Source organism: Bemisia tabaci, chromosome 6, assembly GCF_918797505.1.
Source record: "Bemisia tabaci chromosome 6, PGI_BMITA_v3".
In the NCBI taxonomy this organism is placed as follows: domain Eukaryota; kingdom Metazoa; phylum Arthropoda; class Insecta; order Hemiptera; family Aleyrodidae; genus Bemisia; species Bemisia tabaci.
The window spans coordinates 44,316,661-44,332,301 of NC_092798.1; the positions used below are offsets into that span (position 1 = coordinate 44,316,661).

The 15,641-nt window shown below is 41.2% G+C and overlaps 1 protein-coding gene across 3 annotated transcripts in view; it reads left to right on the top strand.

The window, feature by feature from the left end:
• LOC109042926 (lachesin) overlaps positions 1-15,641 on the top strand; it is a 305,146-nt gene that overhangs the window by 73,092 nt on the left and 216,413 nt on the right. For all 3 annotated transcript variants that reach the window (XM_072301570.1, XM_072301568.1, XM_072301569.1), the window contains exon 2: positions 9,989-10,092. In XM_072301570.1, coding sequence (XP_072157671.1) covers positions 10,032-10,092 — 61 coding nt within the window. In that variant the 5' untranslated portion in view covers positions 9,989-10,031. The remainder of the gene's footprint in view (positions 1-9,988; positions 10,093-15,641) is intronic.

Sequence of the window (15,641 nt, forward strand, 5' to 3'; positions counted from 1 at the left end):
TCTTTACATGTTTGCCAAAAAGCCAGGATTCATCTATTTCCACCCCCAGGTAAACTATACTTTTAACCCATTTCATAATTTCATCCCCCAGCTTAACCTCCGGCCTCCAGTCATTCGTGTGCCTGATACATCCCACCCCCTGTATTACTGCCCCTTGTTTGGCGTACAGCGTTCACCACGCTGCAGCACAGGAAAGGCACAAAATATAACAGAAAAAATAAAAGTGCTTTGGAAATCATTAAATTTGACGCGGAACCACCTTAACATTTACAAAACACACATTATATATTCCTTCAATACATATTTTTTCCCCTAAGATTTAAATGAGAACAATCCATGCAGAGTGTGCAAACTTATTTAACACGCGCTGTACTTGTACTTCTGTTTGACTGCTTCCGCTTCTATTTCTAGATTAATTTCTTCCCTGTCCAATTTCGTGAACGTATCATCTGGCACATAACGCCGTTGCAGGCCCCTTTCACCCCTTGATTGGGCCTTTACTTCCCTGGGTCGGTTGGATTTGGTCGGGAAAAATTTAGACGGGTCTTCTTGTATCGGAAGATTTTTTGTAGGCGCACCGATATAATGGGTGATGTGAAAGTCGTTTCTCATTACGTTTACGAAAGAGCCAGCGTCCCAACTGGGGTCTCCATTTGACACGTAAAATAGTCTCTTGGTCGGACACAGGTGGGAATTTCACAAGGATGGATGGATTTTTTGTGAGGATTTCACAAAGTGCAAATCCAAAAAAAGAGTATGACTACGTTTCCATCTCATCAGGGATACCCATCAGGGGGCAAAGGAGGGATGATGACTCTCCGAGCCTTTAAATACAATTTTCCCGTTCCCCAAAGGACGTTTTACTTCGCCTTGCTTAAAAGCAAGCACACCCGCGTCGATGTACAAGATCCATAATTTACCCTGTGTAATGGTTGGAAATTGCTCGGAGGGATTGGCCAATTCGGATTTCCCGATTCGGAAAATGCGAATGGTTTTCGGATTCGGTTTGCTCGGATTTTCTCTAATTACAGAGATTTTCCGCCCTGAGAATAGAGCAAATTTCCCCTACCGTATGTATCTTTCGTCGTAGATTCCATTTTTGATCATATTTCAGCCGAATAACGAATTTTAATACGATTTTGACACACATGCTCATGACTATTGGAAATGGGTTCCGTTAGCTTATATGTAGCTTATTTTTTACGTTACTTTCGGCAAAAGGGGCCATAAGCGGCTCACATATAAGCAAGCATTTTGCAAAACTTAACTCAAATACATTATGTGAGGAGTGGGGGGAGGGGGTTCACAGCCTCCTCACCATTTAGGTTGTCATATTTTCTTCATTTTCTTCCAATATCGTTTCTTGTTCATGGTACCTAATTGGTTTCTCACAATTGCATACTTACACATAAGGAAAATTCCGACAGCGTTCTTTATTTCCTATTTTTTCCTCCAGCCAGTAAATATATGTTTTCATCTATATGAACTCCCTCCCTTTTCAGTTAGTCAACAAATGTGAATATTTTTTTTAAATAAAAATAGAATTATATAAGTATAAAAATGATATTAATACCATTGCTTCTTTTTATGGAGTCAGTTTTGAAGATTATTTTATATACTTACCACAATACATGAAAAATGGAATGTACAGTTAAAAAAGAAAAGAAAATCCTTAAAAACCGGGACCTAATGGATCAGATTCTTCACTTTCAGGTTTTGATAGATTAAATGTGTTTTTTAACCAAAAATCAAATTTCTTCAGAAAATAGTCCTTATTTTTGGATGCACCTCTCCACTTTATAACTAGTTTCGAGCAAAACAGTCGGCACCACTCTATTAAAGCATCATTGTCAAATGATGTTTTGTAGTTTTTTTTTAATTAAAGAAACCAGATAATTATGATCGTTCATCGATTTTTGATTCGAATGCAGCTCAAGGAAAAGTTCCAGGTGCGTTGGAGACATTGTTTGAGAAACGGGACATGAATGCACAAAACATAAAACGTAAACTTTATCGCACACGGTTTCGTACTAGGTTGAATAAGCTTCATAGACTAACAGGAAGTTAATGTCTCGTCAAAACATCAACAAATCAGCCAAAATCAGTAATCAGTAGGAAGATTACCGAGATTGAGGGATCTGCACGATTTTATTGATGACATTAGAGCAAAATTGGTTCCCAGCATGCGCGACTTCCTATCATTCAAATGGACCGTTTTTGCAGATTAGCGGATATTAGCGGCTAATTATTACATAACAGCATTCCTGATAGTGTACAAGAAGCAACCCAACAAAGGATTTTGCGGACACTTGTGGACATTTTTTATCGAGCTATCTTAACATTTTTTTGGACTTTTTTTTAAAGCAAGTTTTGGAGGTGGTTTTGGTCCTCTTATAAATATGCCAATTTACACTAATTATACACCAAAATATTCCTTAAAGGGAGGAGAATAAGCATATTTAATTAAAACTTTGATTCATCTGCCACAGAACTCATGTATAAGCGAATTAATACCTTGAGAATCAGACGGCAAATTTGATACCATCTCCGATGCCAGGTTCAGGCAACCCGCATGTCAAAGCGGAAGGGTTCAAAGACCCTTGAACCATGGATACATTCATTTTGGAAGCTTAACTACTAGAAAACCAAGACAAAGTATTTAAAATCCGACCTTTTTTCTCGTCGCCCATGACCGACCTCTACCATTGACTCGATCCACCGTGCGGCGTCTGAAGCGACTACGTTACAACATAGAGTTAGCTAATTTTTTGTGTTGTCAATTTCCGTGTGTCAAATCGACCAAATCTATGTGTTGAAATCTGCGACCTCATCAAACTTAATCCAACGCGCTAGCTTGCAAGTCACGGCCTCTGAGTAAAAGGAGGAAAACCAGAGTACGTAAGTTCGGCAGGACTTTCCTCCCATGATCAGATGTCAAACCGGGCATGTCAGTAGCCTTGTTTGTTGCGGTGTATTGTGCCATAATTTTTGTTAGAGGTGGAAGAGAAGGTTCAAAAGAATCGTGTGTATACTCATATTTTGTTAGGAATGTATCGGGGAATGCGTGATCTAAAGTGTGAATTATGTTATCTGCTGCATTTTCAGAAGTTAATGTGACGGATTTACCTACTCATAACGAGGCCTCTTTGAATACCCTACCTTGTGAGGAACAATCGCTTAGGAAGCGTGATCCTTTAAAAAAGCTACAATAGTCTGTCATTATAGGGAGAATATTTCTAATAAATCTATATCTGTTTGAGAGTGTATAATCAGCGTAGTTTGTAATAGGAGAATTGGCCTGAAAGATGGGAACTTGGATTTCAGATCCATGCCTATTGAAGAAATAGTCGTTATCAATATCGGTATTGATAGCATTGAAGGTACCTGGTTGTAAGAGGAGCGCGCGGTTGGCGGGAGTCCAGTTGTCTTGTGGAAACACTATACCATTAATGTTGCGTGCTACTGAATCATCAAACGTGGTTGTGTCGTTATAATTTGGGATGTTTTCTGGATTAGCTACAAGAAGTGTGTTAACCATACCACAGATAAATGGTAAATTAGGTCATGGTAAGGATGCAGTTGTGCAGTATGTGTTGAAATCTGCGACCTCATCAAACTTAATCCAACGCGCTAGCTCGCAAGTCACGGCCTCTGAGTAAAAGGAGGAAAACCAGCCACTGAAAAAAAAGTAGTTAGCGTTGAGAACTAATTTGGTAAGTTCTCGCCAAGTAGAATCAAAATTAGGCTTCAGAACTAATTTATTGTACTGAAGCACCAATCAATTCGCTTCATACGCTGACTTCACTTTACTAGAGCGCGAACCAGATTTGGAAAACAGCACTAGCTGTAAAATTAGCGCTGTGGTAAGACAAATTCACCTTCGGGTCAAACTAATTCGCCCTCAACGCTAACTGCCACATTGTCCGTTACATTTATTTAGTTTCGAAAAAGTGGCGTCGGTACAACAGCCTCAATCGCGTCAGCTCGTGAAAATCAATTAAAATGTGAAATTTCGGGCTCGTTTGACAATGTAAATACTCCCGGTATGATTGATAGTGTCCTCTCTTTCTTGAAAACGCTCGAAAGCAACATAAATAAACCTGTTAAGGTTAGAAATCGTCTGTTCGATTCAAAAAGTAAACAAGCATGATATTCGTTGGAGTCGTCAATCTTCTGTATTAAATTGCGATTAAAGCGTTCCGCGTTCAGTTTATATTTTACGAAAATCTGTGAACTTACTGCTTACTTCTATAGTTCGTGTTCTCCCGTAATTTCAAAAGAATATCTCAAGTGTTCGGACGAGATATGTTTATTCAGTGTGAAGATTCGCTACCGTTTCATGTGTGAGTGTGTCTCTCTAAAGGATAATTCTGTCTACTTGCACATACCTATGGGCTATTCCTTTCCTCTGTCGTTCATTTGGAACCGGTCAGTTTATTTTTACCTCTCATCTTTTAAGAAATCTTCTTTTCCTGAAAGTATTGTCCAGTTATCATTCGCTAAGCCGTTTTCTTCTCTCTCAGTTTCGAGGTTAGGTTGACCCAACCGTACCGAATGCGAATTAGAGTAGCGGAATTAGTTTCCAGCACTAATAGTGGTTAGTGTACAGAAACCAAAAATCATGTGTGTCCAAATCACACAATTTGAGTTAGTGTATAGAAACCATTTTTAGTCATCTGACGCTAACTCATTTTTTTCAGTGGAGTACGTAAGTTCGGCAGGACTTTCCTCCCATGATCAGATGCCTTAGAGTAGCCTACGGTTCGTGTCGATTTACCACCGAAATTTTCAACTGCGTAAGAATGCTCGTCCAAATCCGACTCAGAAAAGCTGATTCCATCCTCAGACAAACCTCCTGGAATTCTATCACATCTTGAGGACGGAAGGTTTGGCAACGTGTGCGGTCAAGACCTTTCACCTGGACGGGAACTCGGCGAATTCCTCCGCTGCGACGATAATTAGCATAACGAGAAGGGAACATCGATTAATTATTCAAAATTAGCGATACCGTAAAAAAAATACCCGGGGAGGCTGCGGTCGGGCGGGGCTCGGCTCTAATTGGCGCCTTCCGTCTCGAGAGATGCCGACCCGCCGAGCGGCCTCATCAAAATGCAACACCGATGTAAATCCGCTTTGATCTCCGCTCGAACGCGCCGCAAGCCTTTGAGTCAATTTCAATTATTTTGCATGCGATTTTTTCCCCCGCGCTTTTCTTTTCTACCGTCACGTGCTTAATATTTAAATGCTGTCTTCGGAAGTTTGGAGTTAGCACAGAGACGGCTGCACATTGACGCTATCTGCCGGCCAGCCGCCACTTAAAAGTCGAACGTTTTATTCTGTTCAACGGAAGGGAAGCTAAAGGGCGAAGAAGGCGACGGGTTGATTTGGACTGACAGTCTGACTTGGGAAGTAACATTTTATTAGTCGGCAGAAAGAAAGGCTTTACTGCGGGTTGATTGTTGAAATTAATAGACAGAGAAGATATTAGGAGTATGAAGCGATCCTATTAGTTGAAGTGAGTGGTTCTTATAGACTCAGGGAGAAAATATAATTTCTCAAAATAGTCCTCGTTTAACTTTACACCGATTATCAAATATAGACACATCATTTGATAAATTTATAGAATTTATAAGCCCCTGAACGTTTTAACTGTAATCAACATCATAAACGTCACCATTAATCGATGAAATTATTTGTCGAATCCTGAAATCATACTTTAACCGATTAGACGACTACTTCATTAAGAAGAGAACCGTTTCATCTCTTAATCCTAGGAATCACATCGCAATTTTATTTCTACTCATTGACACGTTTCGTCCAACGTATCTTCATAATCCGCCACCACGACTCTAGGGTTGAAAAAAAGTTCTCCTTTCCGGCACTCCTCAACACGTAGTGTAAAAGCGGTTTCGTAGGTTTCCGAATGTTTATTCGGAATGAATTATTAAGTTATCAAGTTAATTGGATTGAAATGTAGTAACCGTTTTCTAAAATATGTAAAGTGAACATTTGTAAAAAGAGAAGAAGAAAAAAGGACCTAATTGCCGCGGCGTTGCCAAAAGGTCCCCTTTCTCTCTCATCCGGGAGGGAATCGGGCGACCCCTTAGAAACCAACATGAGCTTGAAAATTCCATACTTTTAATAATGACTATTTGGGCAGGTCACTGTGTCGTTTTAATGGAAGTGACTATTTACTGTTTTATTGTGATCCGAACACCCGACAGAAAAACAAGCATTTCAATTGCGAGACTACAAGTCCGAAGCACCCATTTTTTTCCATGTTATTTTCCCACTCTATTCTCGTGACGTCATCGTTCCGCTCACGAAAACACGGTTTTCCTACCGTCGTTGCGAGCGCTTGCATGGGTCCACGTTAATGATTTTAAGGTAAGAGGATTGATTCAAGTGTTCTTTGTTTGTCGCTGCGGAGCGGTTCCCGGTATTCCTCTCCCTCTAATTGGAATAATGAGGGCGGGAAGCGGAGGAAGCGCGTGGAGCAAGAGCAATTAGAGGAGCGTAAACGTCCTCGTAAAGTTCTTTCGAAGGACATAATTAGTTGCAATTTTCGCGAAACTTTTTAAATCTTCCCGGGGATTTTCCCGCATTAAAGTCATCCTCGGCCCCGACGCCGGCCCGGTCCGCGGCCTTTCCGGAAACGCTCTTTATCGTTCGAGTGTTTCTTAATTTCCTCGCCGCTAACATTTCAGCGAGTAAGTGGCCGGCTCTCCCCTCTCTCCGCAACGGCGTTTTCTCCCGGCTTCTCGCTGCACGGTTAAAATGATAAGCGAGTCTAGCATAAGTTAATAGCATCAGTCTTCGGTAATGATCGAGGGGGAAGACACGAGAACAAATGCGTCGCCACCCCGGTGGTTTTAATTTCGCCTGGTTTTACATGAACGCGTCCATGAAAAGGAATTATAGTTGCTCGCGCCATTTGGTTTAGCGTATTGAATAAGAGTGTAATATTTATTCAATTCTCTTACATAGTAACCAAAGAAAATTATCCACAGTATCATTTATATTAAGTTTATTTTAGTATTTTGCGAACGTCCAATTAGTATACTAATATTAAATGTATAAGTTAAAATATAAACACAAGTATGAGTAAAGAGAATCTTACTTGAACAAGATAATACCTTACTATTATTTTTTAAGCGAGTCTAGCATGAATTAATATCATCAGTCTTCGCTAATGATCGAGGGGGAAGACACGAGAACAAATGCGTCGCCACCCCGGTGGTTTTAGTTTCCCCTGTTTTTACATGAACCCGTCCATGAAAAGGAATTACAGTTGCACGCGCCATTTGGTTTAGCATACGAGAGTATTCAATAAGAGTGTAATATTTAATTCTCTTACATAGTAACCAATGAAAATTCTCCACAGTACAAACCCGAACTCAATTATTTTAAGTTTATCTGCGTATTTTGTGAAGATCCAATTAGTGCAAGTCTCGCTGGTCCATCCGACTTTCTACTGAAGGTTATATTACACGTACAGTGGAGAAAATGTATCTCAAGGCATGGACATAGGCACAAGTATCGTACTTGGCTCGCTATTTCTGGTGATATAATTGAATGAAAAATCCACGAGAGTGTTTCAGAAGTCATCAAAATTTTTGTTTTTCTGATATCCTAAAAAATTCTTCTCAGAAGTTATCCTCATGATTTTTAATGCTTCTTTAGATACATTGCCTATGCAACGCCGTTCTGTGTTGTTCACACGATCAAAATACGGCTTGAGATTAATAAATAGGAAGCATCCGCCAATGCCTCTGGCACATTTGAAATATTGATTCTGTATCACTGAAATACCTGCTCTTATGCTTTTTAAAATGCAATGTTCTTTTATAATGCAACAAAAAATAAACATCTTTATTAGGATATGTTTATATGTCTTTTTCCCTAATGCTCTTGATTCATATTCTAGATCAGCGTAGAGAAGATAAATATAGACTGCTATCCTGAAAAGAGGACTTTGAGTCTTGTCAGAGTGGATAGAATTCTTATTTAATTGAAATTCTGAATTTTTCCGCCACTGAGCGAGATTTTGACTTTTGGATTTTTGGAATGTTGGATTTGAACACTTGGTCTCACACGCGAAATCTCTTAGAAAATCAGTGAAGTTGGTCATGAATCATAGGACATTTCAAAATCAGTTCCTTTTTTTATGTATGTAGATTGAAACTTTGTCGTAAAACCAAAACAGAAAAGTAGATAATGAAATACAATAATGTCATCTATATTTCACGCAGGAAGAACGGGACTCAAAGCATTTCAAGCTGAGAATGTTTAGCTTTTAATGCCATAAAGTGGCATAAATTCCGATTGAACACGAAATGACCCCAGAAACGTAGAGGGTAATTTATGCTTTCTTAATGTGGGAGTCATTTTGAACAGTGCTCCGTCCTCTTTCCTTGATAAACCAACCACGGAGAGCACGACAATTCTCTAAGCGAGTTGAGCCCGGTCTGTCAGAACATGACAAAGTCCGTCAGAACGAGACGCTGACATCTGGACGTAATCAAGGGCCAAGCCATTAATCTAGATCAAACGAGTTGTCCGAGTGGGCTCCCATCGTCGTCGCTAATGCTCCTCATCCCCGATTTTTCAAAATTGCTTTCCAGCGGCAACATAACGAGTTCCCTCACAACAGTGCGAGATCGCCGTCGCGGCCTCAACGGGCAAGGCCGGATCGAAGACTTAATGCGAGAAATTCGGCGTCGGCTTTATAGTCCACGCCACGAAAAGTGGCGGGTGAGGGGCGGAGACAGTCGGCCAGTCTAGTCTATCGTAGAAGGGTTGAAGCGCAGGTATTGGCCCAGTCGTTACCCCATTTCAACTACGGGCCAATACCTGCGCTTCAACCCTTCAACGATAGACTAGACCGGCCGACTGTCTCCGCCCTTCACCCGCCACTTTTCGTGGCGTGGACTATAGTCTTATATTTCTTAGTATGATGTCCCGCACCGCATCCTAAGCTAGGTTGTCTATAAGTCCGGAAATAGTACTGATTTTTCAAGGGCGGTCCGGAAGTACTGAAAAAGTACGGAAATTCCTCATTAAGGTCCGGAATTGTAGTTTCAACTTGATCATGAAATTCTAGTTTTTGAAATTTTTCGAATTTCGTCAACTGGAGGTTCTGAAAAAGTCCTGAACTTTCTCTATTGAAAAGGTGCTGAATTGGGAAATGTAAAAATTTCCTAGGAATGGACACAGCGAATTTTGGCCGTTTGAGCCGCAGAGGTGATTTGATGATGGATAATCGTGGGTCGAGGCCCATTTGTTGTACCTCGACCTCTATAGATGATATTTTCGGGCTCCCGGTAATTGCCGCAGTTGGTTTGGAGATGCCTAAGGAGTCCAGATGGGCTTCCATAGCAGACTTGAGCCTTTTCTGAGCGCGGGCGATGGCCTCCTTACTTTATAAGCACTGATTTTTGGCTAGCCTGTTTTTGTAGATGACCTGTACTATAAAAGTACTGATTTTTGACCAGCCTGTTTTTGTAGACGACCTGTAAGCACGATGAGCTTTTAAAATCAAACTCTCTACGTGCCAATCTCAAGAAAAGCGGGGCTGAAAATATCATGTTTTGGCCTTTTTTACGCAGTATGTATAGTCAGAATGTTGTATCATCTTTAAAGCCATCCGGAAGATATTTTTTTCCTCCTAGGCCGGGGAGGTGACACGGACCGAAAGGACCAAGAAGCTTCGAACGACAAGAGCGGAGGGGGAGGGGGGGGACTGCGTTCACTCACTTATCAAAACAGGCTAAACTGTCCTATATCCGCGAAAACAGGGCCCAATAAGTCACTTTTTAGTCACGCTTTTCTCGAGATTGGCACATTGAAGTCTATTTTGGGATGAGGGAAGAAGTTTAGTCAATGCTTGTGGGTGGATTTTCATTGTTTGAAGTCTATTTTGGGATGAGGGAAGAAGTTTAGTCAATGCTTGTGGGTGGATTTTCATTGTTGCTAATTTTTGTTCCAGATACTGAGGCCTGAGCGATTCATCGCAGGCATGTAGAGAAGTGATGCAACTCCTAATGCTGATTGCCTTGATCTTGTTGATTTTACCGCTGTTAACGGAAATCGGTAAGTGGAATTCTGTGATTTTCCTCATCCGGCTTATGCATTTGAAGTTAATAGAGCACATGCGGTTTTTTTTGGGGTTTTTGTTTATTATCGGCCGGGTCTTACTATCCATGGGAGGATTCGGTCATCGAGCATCATAAATTTATTTTCTCCCATTACGCAGTACTTACACCTGTAGCACAGAGTGAATTACACCAACCCAATGTTATTTTCGTCCATGTATGCTTGCAATCAACATCTGTTATAAAGAAACCATCGTTTACAAGTTTACCTTCACATCCATCCGAGGTCTCGGAAAATACCATTTTTGAGGGTGATGAACACATAACCCTTTGAAATACTTTCTCTTTCCTCCTCCACAGTTACATTTATAGAAATCAATACATTACCATCTCAATGGATTATCAGAAAGTAGTCAACCCCGTATTTTGGAACGTCTTCGGGCTGTGACATTAATTTTTCCATTTGACTGTCCATGGAAAATGGGACCATGTACGCACCGAGGCAACCTACAAGAATATTGCGTGACCTCGCGAAACTTTTCCTCAATTCGATTGTATGGCGAAGGTTGAAGTTTCAGACTGTTACAGGTTCCTGTATACTAACTTTGACCCCAGATAGCAGGAGGAACCTGCTTCCGCAACTCTGCCTCAAAGATAAACGCCGTATGAACCTTCAGGCGTTGTCAAATTTCATTTGATAAAACCTGAATTTCCTAGTAAACTGATGAATATGTGTCTGTTAATTTTTTGGATAATTTTTTTCGCAATTTCATCTGAAGGTTCTGAAAAACTCAAAGGAAAATATTCATTACTTCCCTGTAAAATGAACGTTTCATCGAAGGAAATGCGGCTACTCTCGAATGATGTATACGTCGTTTCACCTCTTTGCACGGCAGAACTGGAACACGAAGGGAATGGCCGTGGCGGAATTGCGATCGGTGACCGGGGCGGAGGGCGTTGAGAACAGATGCGTCTGGAGGATCGTAAAACGATGATAGTAAGATTAGCATTTAAAGTGAGAGAGCATCGTATAATTGGAGGAGATGTCAACGATTTGAGAGGAATCGACGCGAGGCGACGCGCTCCTCCGCCGAGAAGCTCCACTGTTAAATATTACACCCACCCACATCCAAGGCGAAGTTTTAATGAAAATTGTTCTAATGAAGAGAGCGCGGCCCGGAATCGACGGAAAGGGGGAAGACCCCGAGATCCCGGGGAGGTATAATATGAAAGGTGATCCCTCCGCCGGGGCCGGGCGGTGAATAAAATTCCCCGCCGCTTATACATGCCCGCGTGTGTTATCCTTATCGGTAATTGAATTTTTACCCTCCCGTCTTATGTAAATCCGGAGCTTTGATATTATTTTTGATTCCGCACTTATTACGTAATTGATTCGGGGTTAAGTTCCCGACGCTTCGTCCCCAAGACTCCCGATCCCTTTCTTATCCCCCTACAATTACGAATTTTCAAGGATCATGCCCCTCATCCCTTCCGCCGCTCGGAGCGGCTGGCTCCGATATTAGCATTTTAAGAAGTTACGCTCCTACTTTTCTTTCGGGAAATCGACCACTCCTCCTGGTAGTCAGTGCCCCCGGTTTTTCACGTTAAGGTGATTCGATGGACACCATATTTTGTGTCAGAACGACTTGCGGATTATCGCATTGACTGGCTCTATTTTTTCAGCTACCAATCATTTTTCTCAAATTTTGAGATCGCAATTCTATTGTCAGGAGACTAAAGCACTCACTTACCAGTTTTAACAAAAAAAGTCTACGTAATAAGAGCGTGGTGTTTTTAGAGAGAAAACATCGCATTCGATACTGATATCGTAACTGCATTCGAATGCGATATTTTCCCTCTAAAAAAACCACGCCTTTATTACGTTGAATTTCTTTGCTAAAATTGGTGAGTGCTCTAGTCTCCTGACAACAGAATTGCGATCTCAAAATTCGAAAAAAATTACGAGTAGCTGAAAAAGTGGAACCAATTGATGCGATAATTCGCATGCCGTTCTGACACAAAATATGGCGTCCATCGAACCACCTTAAGAAGTAAATGTTAGATAGATAAATTCTTTGTTTACATACGGGTTGGATTTACGTAGGGGAGAAAAGCAAATTGCATAGTTTGGTGTAGAGGTATGAATGGGTAAAGGATATGATTTGAACGGGTATTAGTGCTGGAGTACTGAATTATGCATTTAATATAAGTATTTTTATATAGTATAGTGTTTAAATAATCTTTAAAGATCATGGAACGTAGTTATAGGAATCTGCCATCGTTTTTTCATCACTATTCCATTTCAGAGATTTTGGAATTTTGGGGTATTTATTTATATAGTGTACTCTGAGGCTCTCGTAGGTTGGGTACGTACATAGAAAGTGTTAAAAATTTTCTGGGCTGTGCATATTGTTAATAAGCTAATATTAACTAATGCTTGATTTTTTATTTATAGAAACACACCAAAATACAGAAACAAATGGGCGTGCAAGGCTATAGAGGATACATTTTTTATTTATTATATTCTCTTTGTATCCGTGAAATGTCACCATCAATTTCACAGTGTCATTTTTTTTTAAATTTGGAATATTTGTATCGTGAACGGACTACGCCCATGTTACATCTGGATCGGATCCTGTATCACTGTTAAAACAACTCCGCGTTCGTTAGTTTTTTGTTGTTGATCAATTACTTAAGCGTTTTTAGCAAAACGTCTTTATTCGGCACGGCGTAATATTGACCTGGTTTTTTAACAAGTGACACAACTACCGATTTTTCAAAAAAAAAAAAAAAAAAAAGTTGTTAATAAAGACCATACGAAGATGCATCTCGCAGCCGAACAATTTTTCGCGTATATCTCTTTTATTTCTTGTGATACTATTGTGAATCGCACGCATTGATGCTTTAAAGAACTGTTTGCAAATGAATCAAATCAATTGACCCATTTAGGCACGTAGAATTCGCGTTTTTTAGAGTTCTTTTTGATTAAATTATTTTCACTAAGTTTCTTCCTGCATTAGTGCGTACAAAGACACTGTTATCACTGCGCTGCCTCCGGCAAGTATAGCTTTAATATTCTACAAATTGAATGGTTGCGCAAAAGCTCAGTAGTATCAGGGCTCGCATTTACCTCGAAGGTTTTGACGAGAAGGACTGGACGCCATTACAAAGTCTAGTTCTGCAAACATTTTTATCGGCGAAAGTATTTAAGTGTTCAGTCGGCTGGAATTCGGCAGGTTGATTGCATTGAACTGCTCATCTTTGTCAAATCTAGGGAAGAGCTCTAGCTATTCGAGAGCCAATAAACTTAAATTTGCGGACACCTAGACGACAACTGCCCTTCATGGTCATTGCGTTTGTTGCTTTGGAGGTGACGTGGTGTGGCTAGGCTCCTCACTCTCTCGATCAGCATAGAATCCACAATTTGCTTCGGTATTCTAGTTTAATCCACATCGTTTCCGCCTGCTATGATGACCGTCACCACCCCTCTTCTAGGTCTGATTCCTTTGATTACATTTTTAAACTTAGCCCCCGGAAAGCACGGTACCTTCAAGTCAGAGCCTGCCCCTCTTTGATACATATAAGAGCCGAGCCATCTACCACGCGAGGAGGCGAAGATTTTGTCACGCACGCCTGTGACAATTCGAATCTTCGCTGACGAATGCTTGCTCGCTCAAACTAGATTTATCAAATACGGGTTTAATGATCGATCTTGTAAAATTGAAAAAGTAATAATTAAACTAAGTGTGTCATAACTTAATTATTGATAATTGATCGGATCACGATTGGGTTTCCCTTGTTTATTGAATTTTCCCTGACTAACTAAAGAAACGTTTCGCAGTTCGTTTCATAATTATCTACTTTGATTGCTACAACCTGAAACATGTAGTGCCGTGATTAAGCATCCTTACCCGACTTGCCTTCAACCTGGCTACCCAAGCTTCCAGCAAGTCATCCTCCCCCCTTTCCTACTGTTCTTCCCGATCCGCTTTCAACAAGGCCACCCAAACTTCCCGCGGATCTTCCTCCCCCGGGCTGGATGGCAGCGAGACCGTGGCGGTCGGCGCGGCAGGAAACGGCGTTGCCGGGGACCTACGGGCCGATTATTGAAACTGATAGACAAAGCTATAGACAAAGGCGACAAAAGGGATCCTATTGGTTGACATGGCTGGTTCTTATAGACTTATAGCTTTGTCCATAAGTTTCAATAATCGCCCCGCTGGAGCAGGAGCCGAGCGGATGACGTCTCTTTGGCGAGGATCGCTGCCCGACGGCCGGGGCTCAGTGCGTGCGAATGGTCGCCGGGGTGGTCGGTTGGTAGCAGGGCCCCTGAGCACAAATATATATGCTCGAATCGCTGCTCAGGTCCAGTGCCCGAGCAGATGAAAAAAAACGCTCAGCGTTAACGGCTCAGATCGATTCGAATCGAATAGTGCTCAACTTCGCGCACGCTGCGCGAGAGAGCTGAAGGCGGTGGCAGGTATAGTGCTGCATACGAGAGCGAGCGTAATTCAGCTGCTGCTGGAATAACGCTCAATGAGCATTATTCCCGCCCGGCGAATTATGCTCAACGACCACCGCTTATAAATTCAGATTTACGTGACCGAAATTGCAACACCGCAAAATTCCCCATCCCTTCTTCCTACTCGCCCGGTAAGTTTCGGTCGTCGGCTCATCGGGCACGGCTTGCGCTGCAGCCGTCTGAGGTCCAGTACAGATGTCGAAGTTCATTTGCTTCCATCGCCTGATTCACTCTCGCTTTCAAAACCTTCACTCAGAGCCGAATTTATGGGGGGACCCGTGGTGCCATGGCACCGGGCGGCAAATTTTCGGAGGCGGCAAATTTCGGATTTTTTTTTTTTTTTTTTTTTTTTTTTTTTTTTTAAAGAAAGAAAGGAGTTTATGTTTCATGTTCGCCTTACATGTGTCACAAATCCTCGTCCCTTGAAGAATTATTTTCTCCTCCTTAAATATTTGTTTGCAACACTTTCCTGAATTCCTGCACCAATTCGCATCCTTTTCACTATCGCAGAATTGGATTGTGCTTTTGCCGTATTGCCGTATTTTTGTTGTCAATGTTTTCAAGAGTCTGGACTCTAGATCCAATGTGCTTTTTTTCCAGTGTTAGTTCTAATCTAACGGGCAGATTTTCATGATTTTCGCGGTTCGATAGGAGAAAGTCCCCAGATGTTCCCTCTCCATTTGGATTTACTTACTTAGGGCACGAGCAGTACGTAGTGCCGATCCTTGAAATTTCTTAACACTGTTTTTCTTCCATTTAAGAGTACATAAAAGAATAAATAAGTTTAATGTATTTAAATGGATGAAAAACAGTGTTGCCAATTTGATAAATCGCCAATGGACAAAGCGCCCTTAGGAAGTTGGGCCACGTAGTGGCTAGGAGGCGTATACAAATAGTTTGAAAATTGTGCGCTTACATAATCCTACATAAATTTATTTTAATTTCATAATAAATTGTTACCCACTGAATATATCGACGGCGTAAGTCCGCAATCACATATCTCGTTTTCGGTGTTTGAAAATCTC